At 43.3% G+C, this 14,690-nt stretch overlaps 1 protein-coding gene across 2 annotated transcripts in view; it reads right to left on the bottom strand.

The window, feature by feature from the left end:
• DOCK5 (dedicator of cytokinesis 5) overlaps window positions 1-14,690 on the bottom strand; it is a 280,813-nt gene that overhangs the window by 62,819 nt on the left and 203,304 nt on the right. Inside the window, exons 24-28 of one of the 2 annotated variants that reach the window (XM_019966376.2) lie at window positions 13,247-13,317; window positions 12,344-12,450; window positions 9,596-9,732; window positions 6,968-7,063; window positions 3,682-3,780 (exon numbers count right to left, since the gene is read on the bottom strand). In XM_019966376.2, the coding sequence (XP_019821935.2) occupies window positions 3,682-3,780; window positions 6,968-7,063; window positions 9,596-9,732; window positions 12,344-12,450; window positions 13,247-13,317 (510 nt within the window). The remainder of the gene's footprint in view (window positions 1-3,681; window positions 3,781-6,967; window positions 7,064-9,595; window positions 9,733-12,343; window positions 12,451-13,246; window positions 13,318-14,690) is intronic. The other variant, XM_070794944.1, reaches the window with a different exon arrangement.

The following is a 14,690-nucleotide window of genomic DNA, read 5'->3' as shown; positions in this document are numbered from 1 at the left end:
ATTGTAATTAACACACAGTATCTTATTAGTTTCAGGTGTACTACATAGTGATTCAAAGGTTCTATACATGATCATCACACCTAGTCCAGTTCCATCTGTCACCCTACAGAGTTTTTAGAGTATTATTGACTGAATACCCTCTGTGACAGTACATCCTTGGTAATTATTTACTTTATAAACTGTCAGTTGGGGTCTCTTAATCCCCTTCACCTCTTTTGTCCACCTCTCTGCCCTCCTTCCCTCTGGTAACTACCAGTTTCTTCTCTGTATCTGAGTCTGAGAAAACTGATACTTCTAACAACTCTGAGTCCAGTTCTTCCTTATTACTCTAAGAACGGAAACAAAATGCTATAAATAAGAAGCAGAGTCAGGATTCTTCCTATTCCAGGAATGCTTCCATGGGTAGCCTGGGGAGAAGGGTCCTAAAGGCTCCTTAAAAGAGATGTCAGCAGCGGACCATGATGACTGTAACAATTAACAAAAGCCCAGGATCGAGAAAATAGCCGTTCTACTCACAAGGCGGCGAAGAGGAAAAAAGTAACTCAGAAAAAGAAAAATCAGGCTAAAAATCAGCGCTTAAAAGTTTGGAAAGCTTTTAAATTTATTAGTTAGTTAAATTTAGACATTTTCCACTCAGATTCCTGAGATGAAAACCCAGTCCAATTTCTCTGGCACTAAACCGTGCAGTTTCAGCAAGTAAGGAAAGAACACGGGGCTGTGCAGGCAGGGGGCCTGGGTTCTATTTCTAATGATATTCCTCAGAGGCCCTAGTCCTGATGGCTACCCAGTGCACTTCGGAGGCCAAATAGCGAAGGATCAGGAACAATAACAGCCCCGAAGTCTGTGCTTTGCAATCTTCCTTCTGGTTCAGTGCAGACTAAATCATTTAGTGCACAAGATTTTCAATTTTTCATCGTACATTTTACGTGCACCCATTACTTATTAACTATTCCATTAGCTTTTTTTCCCCCAAGTCAACAGGAGCTCATGGTTTGTGAAGCGAGGATGTAAAATGCTGGTTATCTGCTTCTGACACCGACTACGTTCAGCCCTAGGCGCTCTCAGTGAACTGTGAACAGTGATGGCATAAGAAGGGCAGCTCACAGGTCTCCCCAGGCCTTCCTTTCTCTCCTGCTTCCCAGGGTCCTTCAAGTGATTTCTTCAGAAGCAGTAGGACAGAGAGAAAGGAGGGTCCACTGAAGGTTGAAAGGCCTAGCCACACCCGGCAGTTCTCCCACTAATGACCACTGTTCCCTTGGGAGCAATAATCCTTTTTTAATTAGATGATGCTGGGAGAAAAGTTCACATCGACCTAGAAAACAAAGGTTAAACCTGAGTTTAGGGTTGTTGTTGTTATTTTTTTTGCTTACTTAATGGAGCCAAATTACCAGGTGTTTGAACTTACTATAAATTTCTTTATTCTACCTGCTTTCAAAGGAAATCTTAAAAAATGTCATTCCCCGCCCCGTCCCCCTGATTAGGGATCGAACAAGGGTCCCCAGCATGGGAATGCAGAGTCCTAACCAGTGAACCTCCAAGGAAGTCCCAAGAAGTCACTATTTTTATATTAATTTTATCTTACGTAATAATAAATTATTATACACAGTTATAGTATAACATCATAATTATTATTGTAAGTAGTTGGTTCTCGTAGGTATTAACACTTACAAAGCGAGGCATTTTCCGTAAGTCCAGCCATCAGTATTTACATTAAGCATTTCTTTTTTGGAGTGATGAAAATACTCTAGAATTACAGAGTTGTGACGGCTGCAAATGCTGTGAATATACTAAACAGCCATGAATTGTATGCTTTAAGTGGGTGAATTATATGGAATGTGAATTATATCTCAATAAAGCTGTTTTTTTAAAAAGTACTCACATTAACCCCCTCCCCTCCCCAGTAGGTACCGTCTTATACATGAGGAAGCCAAGGTTCAGTGAGGTTAAACAGCTTGTCCAAAATTTCGCAGAGGGAAGCAGACTAGAATTCAGAATTCAAACCCAGACCCCGGTATTCCAAAGCCTGTGTTCTTAAACACACTGTACCATCTGCCTACGGAAGAGAAACACCACTACCCTCAGCTTCCACCTCTCAACCCCTCTCCTCTCCTCTGTGATTCTCTCACCCAGATTTCTGGAAGCGCAGCTAAGGATGGCTATGGACTCCTGTACCAGCCTGCCTGCGAGAGCATGGTCGAAGTGGAAGTCCACAAAGTCTCCAGACTAAGCCACAATACCTTATTGTGGTCCAAGACAGTATTCTGAGAGTTCACCACTGGATCGATTACAACTAATAATAAAAAACAGTACTGACTCAATAGACATGAACTTGAGCAAACTCCGGGAGACAGTGAGGAGAAGGGAGCCTGGCATGTTGCAGTCCATTCGGTAGCAGAATCAGACATGACTTGGAGATGGAACAACAACCGCAACTTTCTCTCCAATTCTTTGTTATGTTTTTCCATCATGTAGACCTCACAGAAAGGACAGTGACTGGCAGGGAAAGAGCTGGGTATCCTTGAGAGTACTGGCCACATGCTATCCATATAAAAAAGGCAGAAAATGGACAATTGAGAGCATAAAAAAGACAAGACAAGAATATGCACAAATGATGGAAGTTACCCAAAGGAAGTCTAGTCTACTGAGACCTCAATTGTTAATCCAGCTCCATATCCAGCCCATTGCTTCACAAGACAAGATGATAACTTCAGGGATGATGTTTTGTTTTATGCAGGGTCTTAGTTCCCTGACCAGGAACTGAACTCGGACTACAGCAATGAAAGCGCAGAGTCCTAACCACTGGACCATCAGGGAATTTCCACTTTCAGGGATGTTTAATAGCCATTAACAGTTCCCTGAAGGAAGAATCATGGGGAAGCCGCCAGAGATCTAACTTATCTTCTTAAGCTACCTTTGGCTGTATGGTTAATAGTAAACTATTAAGAAAACAATTTTGTTTAAAACAAAAGAGAATGGAATATTTTCAACTGAAGACAACTTATAAATGTTACATGGGGCAGGTGCTACCTCTTTTTGTTTCCCTTCCCAGGGACTACTGAAAAGGATGACATCCACCACATCTCAGAAGACCATGCACATCACGGTCTCCTAAAATCCTTGCAAGGGTGACCACTGTCCCTGAAAATGAGACACTGTCCTCTTCTGAGAGCAAAAAAGCCAAATGTTTCTAAGTACAGGGTCTCTCTAAATCAAAGAAACGTCAGTGTCTCCATGAGGACCTATTGGTATATGAACTCTTGTTTAGTCACTCAGTTGTGTTCAACTCTTTTTTTTGTGTGTGTGTGTGTTCAACTCTTTTGTGATGCCATGAACTGCAGCCCATCAGGCTCCTCTGTCCATGGGACTTCCCATGCAAGAATACTGGAGCAGGTTGCCATTTCCTTCTCCAGGGGAATCTTCCCGACCCAGGGATGGAACACTCTCTTGCATCTCCTGCACCGGCATGCGGATTCTTTTACCACTGAGCCACTTGGGAAGCCCACATATACCGTACTCTTCTTTAAAGTTTATGGCAGAGAAACACTCTCCCTCTTATAATCACTGTGCAAAGCCACACAGCATTAGAGACGTGTGGGAAGAGAACCCACACAGAACTGATGCTCAGTTCTGTCAAAATATGAAAAGTCTTAAAGTGAGCAGGATGCAATGAAGACAACTTACAACGATGTCTTGTCTGGTTTTGAAAGTGCTGATGTAGTGGCTGTAGTGGCTGTCATCCATCTGCTGCAGGATGGCGATCATGCAAGCAACAAAACTCCCCTGGAAGGAGATGGAAAACACAATATATCCAAGCTCCTGAGACCACCAACTGACAAAGCAAGATGTGGGTACATGGTCTTCGGTTTTCTCTACCCAATTAAGTATGCAGACACCCCAGCATGCTGGAAACATACTGAATTCTAAAGGTCTAAAGGCATGTGCTTTGTAGTTTCTTGGTAAAAACAAGCTTCTTCTGGGTTTGAGAGGAGGGCTTCATTCATCCTGTGGTCAGCTCTGACCTCTGAAATCCCATATGTCAGGGGATACTGACTCTGAGATCCCAGCTAGATGACTAGTGAAGCTCAAACAACTTGTAGATGCTGAGTTGCTTGTTGAGAAAGATGGGTAGTAGAGACATCCAGAGAGAAATGCCAGAAATATTTAGATCATTTAAACAAATTTGAGCTTGGAGGACAGCAAGAGGAGAAAGAGAAGCAGAGGAGAGGACAGGAGAGGAGAGCTCCCTGCTAGACCACTTCAGTGTCATGCCTCCAGCTCTGGAGTCCTTTGGTCAGTAATTCTTGCATGTTAAGCTATGTAACTGTGGACCTGGTTTGAAGAAAGGGGTTGGATAATTAGATGTGTATTCAGTCCCTCAGCTGTGTCTGATTCTTTGCGGCCCCATGGACTGTAGCCCTCTAGGCTCCTCTGTCCACAGAATTTTCCAGGCAAGAATACTGGAGTGGGTTGCTGTTTCCTACTCCAGGGGATCTTCCAGACTTAGGGATGGAACCTGCATCTCTTACATTGACAACTGGATTCTTTACCACTAGTGCCATCCCTGGTCTAGATAATTAGATGATTACCATCATTTCCATTTTTGAGGCCAGGAATTACATATTCAACTGGCTTTCCCCTAGTCCAATCATATTTGAGTCACAGACTTAATTTTCTAGCCTAAGGTAAGTACCCAAGGCAGAATCTGCCTGTATTCATGTAGTTATGAAAACAATACAAATTTAAATGAATTTGGCACAGAAGACAGGAAAACCTAGCTGTTCCTGGGATGGAGAGAATAACTTCCTACATACAAAAACAATAAAAGACTATTCATGGTCACCTCTCTCTGGATGAATGCCTTACAACTCCTTTGTTTAAAAAAAGTTTATTTTTATAATTATAAAGCAATGTAAATTTATTGTATTAAGGCTTTGATATTTACTGCCAAACTAGCATACAGTTTGTATCACCATCAGCACCTAACGCTATTTATTTCTCCAGGCCTTTGTTAAAGTGTTTATCCAAATTTTACCTTCTTGGAAAAGGTATTTTTGGGTCGGGGGCATGCCCTGAGGTTTGTGGGATCTGAGTTCCCTGACCAGGGATGGAACCCAGGCCCTGGGCAGTGAAAGCTCCCAGTCCTAACCACCAGGGAATTCCCAGGAAAGCCACTCTTTTTTTTTTTGGTCCTACTATGTAGCATGTGGGATCTTAGTTCCCCAACCAGGGATCGAATCCACATCCTCTGCATTTGTGGAGTCTCAACTGCTGGACCACCAAGAAGTCCCTAAAAAGCCATTCTTAACCACCTTACATAAATTTGTAACTCTATGACCCTGAATCCCTTTATTCCACTCAATTTTTTTTCCTTCCACAGCACTTATCTCCTTCTAATATTCTGCACTTATTTTTTTCATTGTTATTCTTGCTAGAATGTAAGCTTTTCTAAGGTAGCGATTTTTGTTCTGTTTCCTGATGTATTTCTCTTGTCTAGAACAATACCTGGCTTATAGCAGTTTCTTACTACCTATTTTTTTAATAAATAGATTTTATTTACAGTAGCAATTCAGAAGAGTTCTTTTTCTATCCTCTAATTAAAATCTCATTGGAAATGGTGACCCACTCCAGGATTCTTGCCTGGAGAATGCTATGGACAAAGGAGCCTGATGAGTTACAGTCCACAGGGTCACGTGACAGGTGGGACACGACTGAGCAACTAAGCACACGTGCATGTAGCTTACACAACTGCAGGCAAAAGACGCTCCATTTTAACGATGATACAACTGGTCTCTCAACAGTCACCTCTGGTCTCCATCATACCTTTTACCTGACAGTTAGTAGACATAATAGTTGGAAAATAAGAGGCCAACACTGACATTTCTAACAGCATGCTAATATCAAGTTCTTGAAAAGATTTTCTTTGAGCGAAAAGGGCTGCCCGGTAATCCAGGGCACCAATCTATAAGCATTTCAAGCATCAGGGGAAACAGAATGTGAAGGGGAGAACTGAATTTATCAGAATTTCTCTCATGGTACCTAAATGCATAGTTGGGAACATAACTTGGCAAGCTGCTGTCAGGGGGCATGGCTAACACATGCAGGGCGCTGCCTCCAGAACAGCTGTCTGGAGCCAGAGTCCACCTCAATCACATGGTGGTTGTGTAATCTTGTTCAGGTTTCTGCATGTTTCCTCTTTTTAAAAACGGAGCTTACTATGAGTTTTCAGTGAAATATAAAGTGCTCAAGATACGTTCTACCACACACACAAAAATGAGCTAACAGTGACCACTACTATTAACATTATTTTGGCTGAACATACTATTACTGTTATCATTCTAATGAAGGTGGATCCACATAAAACATGCAGACATTGAGAATTACCATTACACTGCTTGAGATACTAGAGGAAATGCTGAATGCAGTCAGCTAAACTAATTTTCTGCTCACAAAAGCTCATATTTTCCTTAAAGAAAATATTAAGTAAGTATTTAAAGAGCATTAGAACTGGTCCCAAGTTCTCAGTCCACCTAGGGTGCCTGCATATCTCAGTGGGTCTCTGCTTTAATGTATAATATTAGAGGAGGTTTTTGTTTCACCGTCCATCTGAGTAAGACTCCTTAAGAATGTGTTCACACACTTTGTATTAGTGAGATCCTTAATAACTGTCCCCCATTCATCTCCTCTACCTTCCAGGTGGACCATTTTCCCTCAGGAAAAAAATCAGCATCAGATTTACTGACAGTTAAAAAGAAGAGTCACTCAACCAGGGAGGATGTAAAGTTTGAGGCCCCATTCAATTCCCGAGGGAGCTATGCCACCCAACAATCAGTGCAGTCTAGAAACTGGGATGGGAGGGGCCTATGTGAATTTGGTCTCAAGTCACTGGTCCCCCAAACCCCTCATTGGGTAGGTGGGATGGGACATTGAGAAGCTGCAGTGGCCACATGGTCCCCTGGACGACACTCACAATATGGGGAGACTGTCGGCTCATCCCAATCACGGTCCGGTTGATCCTTCTCAGCAGCCGTTCCATTACCAGCTGTATGTGCTTCGCCGTGGGGCCCTAAGGAGGAAACACATGGATGGACACACTTCTGACTTGCTTCACTTTTCTTAAGGAAACCTTAGACAAGTCGAGATTTCTCTTTCATCTTGTTCTGGCTCTTGCCTACAAAACAGTCTCCTATCCAAAAGGGGGAAACATCGCAGAATGATACATAATGTTATTAAGTAATCTGCTTAACACCACTGGTTCCAACGTTTGACAGTTGAAGGTGGAGATGCAGGAGAAGAATGTCTCCCTAATAACCTAGGTCATCTGGACTCACTGAGAGCTCCCTGTAGCTGCTGACTCAACAGTTTTGGGAGGACCCCCACTAGCATGAGGTACTGGGTCCTGACTCTGAGTAGATCAAGTCACTCAGGAAAATTAGGCACATGAATGGGAAGCAAAACGCAAATATACAAAGTTCTTGCCATCTTCTGTGTAGGAGGTTTAAAAAAAAGAAGAAGAAATTCAAGTCAAGGATATTGCTATGAACTGAAGGTTTGCCTTCAAAATTTCTGTGCTGAAGCTCTAACCCCCAAAGGTGATGGTATTTGGAGATGGAGCTTTGGGAGCAAATCAGGTCGTGAAGACAAAATCTGGGATTGATGGGTTAGTATCCTTTTAAGAAGGGACACCCGAGAGGTTGTCCTACCAAGGAAAGGCTGTGTGAGGACACAGCTAGAAGGTGGCTGTCTGCAGGCCAGCAGGAGGTCCTCACCAGTACTCAACCATGCAGGCAGGCTGACCTTGAACTCGCAGTCCTTAGAACTATGAGAAATAAATCTATTCTTTAATCCACAAAGCCTTCAGTATTTTATTAGAGCAGCTTGAGCAGACTAAGATAAGGAATTAATAATCTGACTCTGTCAGGTATCTATGAGCAATTATTCAACTTTGTGGAACCTTCAATATTCCTAGCTACAAGAAAAAAAAAAAAGAAAAGTTCCTATACAGGAATTAGCTGGGCTGATACACCCAGCACTGCCTTGTGAATGTTTTTCTTTTTCCTTCTCGTGATTTGATATTACATTCCTTCAGTTCCAACTTATCAATATTCAACTCGCCTTTTCAAAGCCAGTATCCATTCCTGCTTCTTGAAAGATAGTCTGCATCTCCTGCTTAAGGCTTCCAACAACTAGATCATTGCTATTTCTGTACTTTTATTAAAACAGCAAGTATTATTAGTACCCCCTTGCTTTTTATTATTTCTTCGAATGAAAGTGACTCATAAAACCTGCCTCTTTGTGGGGTGTTGTGTTTTCCTCTATTAACATGAGTTCCATATGTTAGACCGCAGTAGGTGGGTCCAGTATACAGGCACCCTCTGCGTCTTTAACAAATTTACACTTCAGCAGGAGGGTTGGGGCTTAAATATAAATAAACAAAATACAAAGGTTCCCCAGGAAGGTCAGTTTCATGAGGGGAGGGCTTGCTTCTCTTGTTCACCGCTGAAGACTCAGACCTTTCACAGTGTCCAGAGCACAGGAGCTGTATAAGGAGTGTTTGTGAGTGGAATGTACAACTCAAGGATGGTAAAAACCTTAAAACGTAAGGACAGAATAAAGGCAGCTAGTGGAGTGCAGGAATTTGGGCAGGACTGCACCAACAACTACTTCATGGAGGTGCTTAATGCAACTGGACGCTGAGGAATGGGGAAAATGTGAAGATGTAGTTATAGGAAAACAGGAGGGAATACTGGGCTATAAAAAAAGGGGGGGGCATAAGAATAAACTTCAGTAATGAGAGCCTGGAATGAGCCGAAATGGTATAGGGAGACACAGGGAATTAGTTGGTATGTATAAATATGTCTAGGGACTTTATGTAGGAGATCTGGGTTTGATCCGTGGGTCAGGAAGATCCCCTGGAGAAGGAAATGGCAACCCACTCCAGTATTCTTGCCTAGAGAATCCCATGGACAGAGGAGCCTGGCGGGCTACAGTCCATGGGGCTGCAAAGCACTGCACACGACTGAGCGACTAAACTACCACCCCCAGGGACTATACTGATGGTTCAGTGGTTAAGACTCTGAGCTTCCACTGCAGGGGAAATGGGTTAGATCCTTGGAAGTAAGATCATGCAGGCTGCATGCCTCAGCCAAATAAAAGAGATATTATCTAAAAAATAAGAGTAGAAAACATTTAGGTTTCAGAAGGAAGGATCAGCATCAGACAGCATATATAGAGAACTTCTCAGAAGCTCAAGAATACATACTATAGTGCTCTCAGATACCAAAAGCATAAGAGGGTAGAGGTTTCTACCTTACAAGCCTACACAGAGCTCTGGTTCTGAAAAGTTCCCATAGAGACCTCAGTGATGGTCAAACTGGGCTGGCCAGGAAATCAGCCAGCAGCGGCCCCCATAGCAGGCAGACTTCCCCAGACCTAGATTTGCCTGGTAGGTTCTAGCCAGGAAGAGCCTCTCTAAACCTCTAAAGTGGGTACCGCCTAATTCTCAACTCCTGGGATGAGCAGGGCCACACAGCTGTCCCTGTCCCCGGCCACAGGACCAGCATGAGCTGTGCTCCACATCAGGGACTCTTGAACTCACCACATCCTTCCTGTCCAGAACCTCCAGGAGGTAGCTGAGAAGCTGTGAGCTGGCCTCGTGGTCAGGCTTGCTGGAGTTGTCGTCTAACTGGCCGCTGAGCTGGTCTATCAGCAGAGCAAGCAGCACATCCCTGCACTCTGCGGGCAAGAAGGCAGACCACTCAGCAACTGCCGGAGCACCCCCCCTCCCCACATAACCTGGCTCCTTCCTACAGCCCCCTCTCTGCCTGTCCCTCCAGCTCCCGGCTCTGGACTCAGCCCTGCAGGGGCTCCTCCGGGCTACCTGGGAGCAAGTGATTTTTAGGCACGAAGTTCAACCCTCTACCTTGACCTTAAATGCAAAGGAAATCCCACCTAGTGTGTAGTCCCATGTTTATAAAGTATTTAACAATGTCTTTAGCTTTTTTGGCGGGGCAGGGGTGGAGCTTCCTTTGCCTCAGATGGTAAAGAGTGTGCCTGCAACACAGGAGACCAGGGTTCAATCCCTGGGTTGGGAAGACCCCTTGAGAAGGGGGAATGGCAACCCACTCCAGTATTCTTGCCTGGAGAATCCCGTGGACAGAGGAGTCTGGCAGGCTGCAGTCCATGGGTTCACAAAGAGCTGGGTACAACTGAGCGAGTAACACAGAGCATTTTTTTTTAAGGCATATAACTTTTTTTTTTTTTTTAAAAGGACTAGGACTTCCCTGGAAGTGCAGTGATGAAGACACTGCCTTCCAGGGTAGAGGGGGTGTCGATTCAATCCCTATCAGGGAATTAAGATCCCACACGCCTTAAGGCCAAAAAAAAAAAAAAACCCTCAGAAGCCCTATTATAACAAGTTCAATAAAAGACTTAAACATGTTTTTAAATAAAATAAAATTTTAAAAGGTCAACTAAGGGATTCCCTGGCATTCCAGTGGTTAGGACTCAGCGTTTCCACTGCAGGGTGCACAAGTTTGATCCCTGGTCAGGAAACTAAGATCCCATAAGCCATGTGGTGCAGCAAAAAAAAAAAGGCCAGTGTGATATTTGTAAGCTAAGTTATAGGAAATTAATAAACTAAGCAAGTTATATGCTTTTAATTTTTTGACATGTTCTACAGACTGGATAAAATATACTCAAAAATTCCTATGAACGCTAAGCTTCATCAGCACATTTCAGTGAGTTTCACAGATATTCTTTTCATGCTTTGGCAGATACTTCGACTTCATACAGGAAGGTGCTGTCTTTCCACTATGTCTTCTTTCTGGGAACTTCATGATGATAAAATATTATTCTGATAAGTCCAGATATTCTGGGCATGAACAGAAATGACTGTGAACAGTGATACTACTTCCTCTGTTGGAATTATGCAGTGCATCCTTGCTCTTCAGCTCAAATGCCTCATCTTCATGGTCTCATTTATGCCTTCCACATCCTTAGAGGCACAAGTTATCACAGCATAATAAGAGGTTGACTAATACTAGGTTTTCTACTTAAGAGCACTCACTAGCTTTCTGCACCCCCCCGACCATGTTCTTGAAACAGTTGAAATATCTGAGCACAAATTCAGAGGCTTAGAAAATATCAGAGCCAAAAAACACTGCTGATTTGATCTAGTACAAGTCCATCCTTCTATAGAAACAGAAGCTGAGACTTACTAGATGGTCCTTTGTTTGTCTGAAGTTATATAACTAGCCTGGAGCAAAGTCAGAAGGGTTCTCTCACCAACCTACTCAACTTTTCCTGCTTCTGAGGTACCCTGGTGGTCCTCAGACCCTCCAGCCAATACACACAGCATGAATCACCCACTGGGACTCCCTGACCTGGTGGCAGCTTCAAAAACAGCTCCCACAGCTGGCCCACCCTGACGAGTCTTGGGTTTACTGGGAAAGGACCAGGTATGGGACCTCCTTCCCATGTCAACTTTGGGGCAGGAACACAGTGATTTACACCTGATGGCTCCTTGCTTGACTAGTTACAAAGTGAAAGAGTCTTTTATCAGTGTAAGAGTTTTCTTCCCTCAGTGCCCTCCTCCACTCTTAGCAGTAAAATGGTCATCTGGCTCACCCACAGCTCCCTCCAAACCCCTCTGATTTATTGTGACTGCCACTACTCCTGCCATGGTCAATTTTTTGCCATTGATGTGACATGAGTGGAGAAGTGGAGGAGAAATGTGCATAACCTGCTCTGCTGAACAAGTACAAGCAGCAAGAAGTCCATCACTGCCCCGGGGCATCACGGCATCCCTGCCATAGGGTACCACCGCCCCACAGCATCACTGCCCCCTGCCATGACATCATGGTATCACTGCCTGCCCCAGTCCCTGGTTCAGTTCAGTTCAGTTGCTCAGTCTGAACTGAACTGAACCAGGGACTGGGGCAGGCAGTGATACCAAGATGTCATGGCATGGGGCAGTGATGTTGTGGGGTGGTGGTACCCTATGGTTACTGATACTATACTCCATGTCTAGGTCAAAGGAGATGCATTTGTTTAAAAGGACCATCTTTCCTGCTTGCCTGTTGCTTTCTGGGGTTTATATTTTGAGGACAAAGTTTGCTAATTAATGCAACATTCGCTATAGAATTAAACATTAAAGAACACATGATTTTGCTCTTTCATGGAGCTAGGTGAAATGCTGAACTGATTTCACCTTCTGCTTAAAACCAGTTTCTCAGGAAGTGCTTAAGTATCACCAAGGACATAATTAATTTTTTTTTTTTTTTTAAAGGCAGCATTGGCTGAGGAAGACAATTTCCATAAGAGGCCATTTTTGCTGGAGACTCACCCGACTGCTGGAAAAGATTGCTCTCTACTATCTTGGTCATGCAGTTCAGTTTCTGGCGAACTAAGTGGTTGTCAGGGATGCTCTGGATGAATTTGCAGAAGAGCACACTAGAAGAGAAACCCAGGTAGTTAGTGGTTTTATCCTGCCTTGTTGAAGGGAATAAGCTCTTCCTCTCTCGTGGGAGATATTTGGGCGTGGAGAGGTTGACCTGGAATTCTCTCCTCCATGACCGGAGAGTCTGTCTCTAAGAAGCCAAGGAGAGGCTATATTCTGCGTTCACTCTAGGGCTCAGCTGGGGAGCTGAGTCTGCCAAACCTGCCACTCACTCAGGTCCACCACTGCTTTGCAGACCTGTCTTCATACTCAATTTCTGCAAAACCCTTTCTGGCTAATTCCACCCCAGTGTCAATCACCATGTGACCTGGCATTCCTGAGGTACTTAGGTATATGGCTGGAAGCATATTATTATGTATATTTTTCCTAGAGTTAATTTTATATCTGTGCATTTTCTTTCTTTGGAGAAAGTGCAAACCTCTCTCAGGGGCCTTTATCTTCCCTAGAACTAAGCACAGAAAGGTGTTCAGTCCATATGTGTCCATACATGTTAGAAGAATCACAGCATGTGTAGTAGTCCAAGCTGAAGCTGAGCAGGGGAGACGCATCTCCTGTTAAGAAATAACAGGAACTTCCCTGGTGGTTCAGTGGTTAAGAATCTGCCTTGCAATGCAGGGGATGCTGGTTCAATCCCTTGTCAGGGAACTAAGATCCCACATGCTGTGGTGCAACTAAGACCAAGCTTTCTGGAGCCCATGTGACACAACCAGAGAGGCCTGAGTGCTGCCACTAAGACCCAAGACAACCAAATAATTTTTTTAAAAGAAACAATAGTTTTTGGCTATTCACCTGAGTTCAATAGGATCGAACACAAGTTTGACATCATTAATGATGCTAGGAAGGTACTTCAAGGCTGCCCCCTGCAAGAAAAACAAAAAAGCAGATTCAGTCATCAAGCAAGACAGATACAGAATTTCCTGCATGATCTCAAGAAGAAATGACCAATGCTGGGAAACAGGAAACTGGACACGAATGTTCTTGTGATGAAGAAGAAACCTAGTATTGCTAACATACGCTCTCCTATCATCTTTCTCCTAAAAAAATCTGGACAGACAGCTTTCCATTGTCCATTTAGAATTCATTTTTCTATCCAAGGAGGTAATCAAAACCTTGACATTTCCCTCACAAAGTTGCCAGAGAGAGAAGAAAATAAAGTTCAGATCTGAGTCCTTAGGAATTACATATTTTACATTTAAATAACTGCTAAGGATGATGATGATGGAGACTTTGGGCTTCTGGGGAGAAGGGAAGCCCTAAGAAGAAAGCCTGCTGCTTGAATAATTATCAAGGTCAATTGGCTAAATTCAGAGAGGCCATAAAAGCCATGCAAGGGATGTCTAAAAAGGTAGCTTGTCATCTTTGGGAAAATGTCTATTTTCCCAAAAAGGTCTTCTGTCCATTTTTTGATTAGGGTGTTTGGTCTTTTGATATTGAGGTGGATGAGCTGTTTTGTGTATTTAGGAAATTATTCCTTGCAGGTTGCATTGTTTGCAAATATTTTCTATCCTGTGGGTTGTCTTTTTGTTTTCTTTACGGTTTTCTTTGCTATGCAAAAGCCTTTTACTTTGATTAGGTCCCACTTGTTTATTTTTCCTTTTATTTCTTTTGCTCTGGGAGACTGATCTAAGAAAATACTGCTGCGATTTATGTCAGATAATGTTTTACCTATGTTCTCTTCTAGAACTTTTAGGTGCCATGGATTATATTTAGGTATAATTAGGCACATGCAAAGATGCTCAACATCACTGATTATCACAGAAAAGAAAATCTAATGAGATATTATCTCACACAGGTCAGGGGTCTATAAACAATAAATGCTGGTGAGGGTGCAGAGAAAAGGGAACACTCAACACTGTTGGTGGGAATGAAAACTGGTACAAGCACTATGAAGAACAGCATGGAGGTTCCTCAAAAAACAAAAAACAGAGTTACCATACCATCCAGCAATCCCACTCCTGGGCATCTACCCAGAAGAAACAAAAACTCAAATCCGAAAAGATACATGCACCCCAATGTTCACAGCAACACTGTTCACAATAGCCAGAAGATGGAAACAGCCTAAGTGTCCATCAACAGAGGAGTGATAAAGATGTGCTGTGTGTGTGTGTGTGTGCGTGTGAGATGGAATATTGTAAGTGTTAGTCACTCAGTCATGTTCGACTCTTTGCCATCCCATGGATGGCAGCCCGCCAGGCTTCCCTGTCCATGAAATTCTCTAGGCAAGAATACTGGA

This window comes from Bos indicus, chromosome 8 (assembly GCF_029378745.1).
Source record: "Bos indicus isolate NIAB-ARS_2022 breed Sahiwal x Tharparkar chromosome 8, NIAB-ARS_B.indTharparkar_mat_pri_1.0, whole genome shotgun sequence".
Classification (NCBI taxonomy): Eukaryota; Metazoa; Chordata; class Mammalia; order Artiodactyla; family Bovidae; genus Bos; species Bos indicus.
The sequence above is the reverse complement of the archived record's forward strand: the minus strand, read 5'-3'. Positions and strand labels throughout refer to the sequence as shown.